This window comes from Mizuhopecten yessoensis, unplaced genomic scaffold, assembly GCF_002113885.1.
Source record: "Mizuhopecten yessoensis strain PY_sf001 unplaced genomic scaffold, ASM211388v2 scaffold10647, whole genome shotgun sequence".
NCBI lineage: Eukaryota > Metazoa > Mollusca > Bivalvia > Pectinida > Pectinidae > Mizuhopecten > Mizuhopecten yessoensis.
This window is the reverse complement of record NW_018408651.1, coordinates 371,542-376,677: the sequence shown is the minus strand read 5'-3', so window position 1 is coordinate 376,677 and position 5,136 is coordinate 371,542. Positions and strand designations below refer to the sequence as shown.

Below are 5,136 nucleotides of genomic sequence, written 5' to 3'. Positions count from 1 at the left end.
TATATATATATATATATATATTTATGTCCAATATGCGAATTGTGATAGAAGTGTATTATTTGTCTTTTACCTGAATAAATATTATTATTATTATTTCTCATTAGAGCTTATGTTGTATTGTTTTTAAACATACCGACGTAAAGTTTTATGATTTGAACATGTGCTTTTCTATAATTAAATATCGACAACATTTCAGCCAATCAAATCGTTTCAAAAGAGTGACTCCGCAATACAAATCACAATCTCGTGTTTACTTCCGGTAGCTACAAAAATGGGAAAGAAACAACATCAGAAAGATAAACTGTAGGTTTTTTAGCATATACAAAAATTCCAAAGACGTTTTTTAACAAAGAAAAATCGTTCTCAAGTTATCTACGTCCCGATAGGCATATAAACTAAAGACTAATGTTATTTTCGCATGAGATCGATCGGCCATATAACCTCAGAACTAGAGATTGTAGTGGTTCGTACCACAGATATATTATTCAGCTTTTAACATTTATTTTCACTCTGTATTCTAACAAAGAAAAACGTTTTGACTTTAAATGCTGCAGAATTTGCTTCAGACATGATATTTACAGGTTTTGTTCAATTGGAAAATTGGAGACTAATCAAGCACTGTACTGTAAACACATTATAAATTATTTCAGTGTAACACTTCAACTTCATTTCCCAAAATGAAATTAAAACTCATCTATTAACGAGCCAAAAAGTCGGTATGCATTACATGCAGACTGAATTTGTTCTATGAATCTGAAGAAGTGTATGGATGCCAGATACAAATAATCATGTAGTTTGGGTAATCATAATTAAATACTGTTCAGCGAGTGTAATCCAACAATTTGAGAGATTAACACGGCAAGATACTTTTGACAAGCACTGTGTCGCATTCAGCAGAATTATTTGCGATAAAAAATAGCCGGCCTGTTTAAGCGGCCAGCCGGCCTCGGCCTGTTTAAGCGGCCAGCCGGCCTGTTTAAGCGGCCTCTCATACACTGAAGAAAAGCACTGAACAAAAAAACTCATATATTATGTCTGTAGAGTACTCCTTTTATTCTGTAGTTTTTAATGCAAAGTATAACATGTGTTTATTTTGTTTTCCATGCATAGATACCTGACCACGACAGAATGGAAAAATTCCTATGGCGGTTACAAGGGAGACAGATCAACAGGAGAAGGTTCACGATTCAGACGTCTCCCTTTCTACTGCTGCAGGTCAACAATAGTAGTTTACAGCTTGAGCTTATTTCATTAATGAGTAAAGAACTTAATTATCAATGGGGTGATGTTGTGTATCTTCATGGGATTTATTTAAGACAAAAAATGTCAAATTCATTTCAGGTTCCTCAATCTACCTTATTTTTTACAAGGACTTCATCAATATATCATTCAAATAATTAAAAAAAAAACTGATAAAAAATGGTTTACCTTCCCCAACTGTTTGGGCAGGAAATCTGAAACATTGTAGTGATTGCTGACTTGGTTTTTGGTGCCCTTTCTTTTGTGCCAATCTATTTATACACTTAAAATTTGTTTCAGTAACAATATCTGTTACAAGAAAGATTGAACCATGGAGACATGATTTTAAATATAAAGTGTACTCACTCCTGCTGCATTAAACTCATCGTGTACTTTTATATTATTTCAGTCTGTCTATGCAGCCATTTGAAAACCCACTGTGCACCAAAGAAGGGGTAATATTTGATCTGATGTAAGTACCTTCTTCAGTAGCATACCTTCATTTGTTTTAGACTACCGGTATGTGTTACTGAAACCAAAATCTTTTGTAATTGTTTGAATCTGGGTCATTATTATGACTAACCCCTTTTAAACAGGGTCTTTACATATCATTTTTATATCTCATTAATCTCTAGACAGAATTCTTGGAGAGAATCAAATATGGTTATTAATCAGGTTTTATATAGCTTATGATTTCAATTGGTCAACACATGAAAACACATAAAAAACAAAACAAGGCCAACTATTGCTAGCAATCTTTAGTCTCCCACTGATGGAAAACTTTGGTATCGGAATTGATGAAGGGCCATAGCTCTTCATATCGTGGAGCATCAGACCTGATTTCAGTACACAACTTTACACTATCAAGAGAGATACATATACAATTCAGTAAATGTAGGTAACAGCATCCTGAACAAATTGGCATAAAGGTGGACAGACCGACAGAAGTGAAACCTATAGTTCTGTTTAGTAGAAGTGGTGGAGAACTAATAAGCTGTGTTATACGAGGTGAAGATAACTCTAAACAGTCAGTATGTTTCTGTTGATAGGAATATTGTTCCCTTCCTAAAGAAGTATGGCATCAGTCCTATCACAGGGGAGGTAAGTCAGAATATTTTGTCCGTTACTTACAGTTGTCTCCTGTCAATTTGTAATGCTTTCTAATGAGGGATTATGGAACTTCCTACATACCACGACTAGACACTAGGTCACTGAAGGAGATGTACATTGCTTCTGTTTTGTTAATCACACTATAAAATTGGGAATTTTCACTCAGGAAACTTAGATAATTTCATGTTATGAATCAATGCCAAAGTTATGTCTGCATGAACATGTTTAAAATACAAAACTCTTAAAAATGTGTACCCTTCAAATTGTTTAAATAACTGATGTGAACATTTCAACAAGCAAAAAGACTCCTGGACCAGTGTCTTATTAAGTTTAACAAACTTTGTTTTGGGCAGTGAAATTGCTAAAGTGAAAATAAAATAGTGAGTATTTATGATTGATAACACTTAACATCAAACAAGGATGGGTAAATCTTTGAGTACACTTCTAAGTCTGCCACTAAATAAACGCACAATACAGAAGTTTCTCTTTTTCAGAAAATCACTGCAAAACAGTTGATCAAACTTAATTTCTGCAAAAACTCTGCAGGTAAGTATGAACGTGTTATGTATTGTGTGTACATGTCCCACATTCAGTTAGATACACTGCTTTAAGATACAATAAATGTGTTGAATTTTCACGAATTAAATATGATGAAAGTTCTATCTTCACTGCAGTGAAATATCAAGTTGTGAAATTACAATACATGTACAATGGTGAGACATTCGTAGTGTCTAGTGTCATCCTATCAAATATCTACTAGTAATCTGCTGGGGTTTTTTCTCAGAAATATGATAAAGAGAAAATTTAGTGTTTTCATGTTGATTATCATATATGTATCACTCTTACTTTGGATTTTTCTGCTGTTTTCATGTCACGCATAAAAATACCTGTCCAAGCAATCTTTGATACTATTGAGATATATTATCAGTGAGAGACATAGATATAGTCACATACAGGAGTGGATTAATGGAATCAAACTTCAAAAATAGTTACTTCTACTAATCTAGGAAAACATTGTAATAAAGCATTCTATTATTATTATTTATCTATTTTGGCAGGAAAATTTCATTGTCCAGTGACCTTTAAGATCTTTAATGAAAACACACACATAACTGCAATAAGGACAAGCGGCAATGTATTTGCTTATGAGGTAAGAACTCAGACAGTTGAGCTTATTGGCATGTATTAAAGTCTTTCTTTTAATCAACAAAAAATAAACGTTTCCCAAATGAAATCAATGACAAGCTGTAATTTTACTGCTTTAGATACTGTGCTACAACAGTAAAACCAGTGGATATAATGCCCCTAGTTAGAATAAAGCTTAATTAGACCTTTTTATTGGATATCTTTGTTAACAAGCCTCAGTAAATTAATTGTTGATTTGTTGCACCAGTGGTGGATTACAAATTTCTAATTAGAGTTTCAATAGTGTGTAATAGCAACATTTTACACATCCTCAGTTGACTAGTAATTGTTTGTATGGTTTCTGTGACAGGCGATTGAAAGACTGAACATCAAACCCAAGTTCTTCAGAGATTTACTGACAGATGAAGAGTTTACGAGATCTGACATCATAACAATACAGGTACTACCAACCGGATAAAGTTTTTCCTTTTTAACTCATCGGGCCTAGAGGGGCATGAAATGACAAACAGATCCAAGGTACCAGGATTGGGCTGTTGTGCCTGGAAAGGTTTTGGGGTTCCCTGCCAAAATTTATTTCCCAGACCTTATGGCCAACCTGGGCTGGTCATAAATATCAGTGATGTAAAAGAAATAGTCACCACTTTCCCAGGTAAACATATACAAATATACATAAAATCAAGGAAGACATCTTATTCTTGATCTTTCTATCATTGTAGGACCCAACAAATCTTGACAAATTCAACATCAGTTCCTTTCACCATATCAAACATGGTCTCAAGGTTGGCGATGAAGGTAAGTATTGGACATTATCAGGTTCTTTTACCATCTCAAACATAATCTTTTAAATATTACAAACTTTTGAATATCAATGTACATTGTATACATTTTATGTCTGTTACAGTGTAATGTCATGTCTAGTTCTGTAATTTGAATTAGTTTCTCAAAGTTTTTAAATCGGTCATATTTCCTGAAGGAACAAGCAAACATTAAGTTAATTCTAAATTACAGTAAGTTTTAATTTGATATCTGATTAATTATCCTCAAAATCCCAGGGTTATGCTGACCTACACTCTCTGCACTTCTGGAACATGTCATGACAAAATCAAAGGCATGCATTAAGCTATATGAATGGTTTCAGGTAAGAAAAACTGACCAATTGCTATAGGTGATACCTGTCCTTTAAAGATTACAGAGGAGTGCCTTGCGATTGTTTCATGTACATCAATGGATCAAACTAGTCTTCATGTGTCAACCACAAGGTGGCCATACAGAGCCTCCAATTTTCTCATGACATATTCAAGGGGCGCAGAGATTGTAATTGATTGTTACCCCTGGAATTTCAAGGATGCTGATTCATGGATGCTAAAATTAAAAAACCACCAAACTCATATTTTCGCATCTTGATATCAGTAGTTATCATTTCTGGATTGAACATAATTTGACCTCTCATACTGCATGGTCTTAACCAATGAATGGACATTTTCAGATGAAGAAATTGCAAAGAAGAATCCTCGTTACCATCTGAAAGCCCTCAATGCTGAGACTGCTGAGGCATTAGATGAACTGGATAGACAGTATAAACCTGCGGTAGGCAAGGGAGACAACTCTTACAGGGGAAATAATACATTGTGGGGGGGGGGG

At 34.3% G+C, this 5,136-nt stretch overlaps 1 protein-coding gene across 1 annotated transcript in view; it reads left to right on the top strand.

Annotated features, from left to right (window-relative positions):
- Positions 1–230: 230 nt before the first annotated feature.
- Positions 231–5,136, top strand: part of LOC110461657 (peptidyl-prolyl cis-trans isomerase-like 2) — a 15,580-nt gene continuing 10,674 nt past the window's right edge. Inside the window, exons 1-9 of the mRNA XM_021515219.1 lie at positions 231–303; positions 1,111–1,215; positions 1,649–1,711; positions 2,289–2,340; positions 2,844–2,895; positions 3,408–3,499; positions 3,845–3,934; positions 4,212–4,287; positions 4,982–5,082. Of these exons, the coding sequence (XP_021370894.1) occupies positions 272–303; positions 1,111–1,215; positions 1,649–1,711; positions 2,289–2,340; positions 2,844–2,895; positions 3,408–3,499; positions 3,845–3,934; positions 4,212–4,287; positions 4,982–5,082 (663 nt within the window). The 5' untranslated portion in view covers positions 231–271. The remainder of the gene's footprint in view (positions 304–1,110; positions 1,216–1,648; positions 1,712–2,288; positions 2,341–2,843; positions 2,896–3,407; positions 3,500–3,844; positions 3,935–4,211; positions 4,288–4,981; positions 5,083–5,136) is intronic.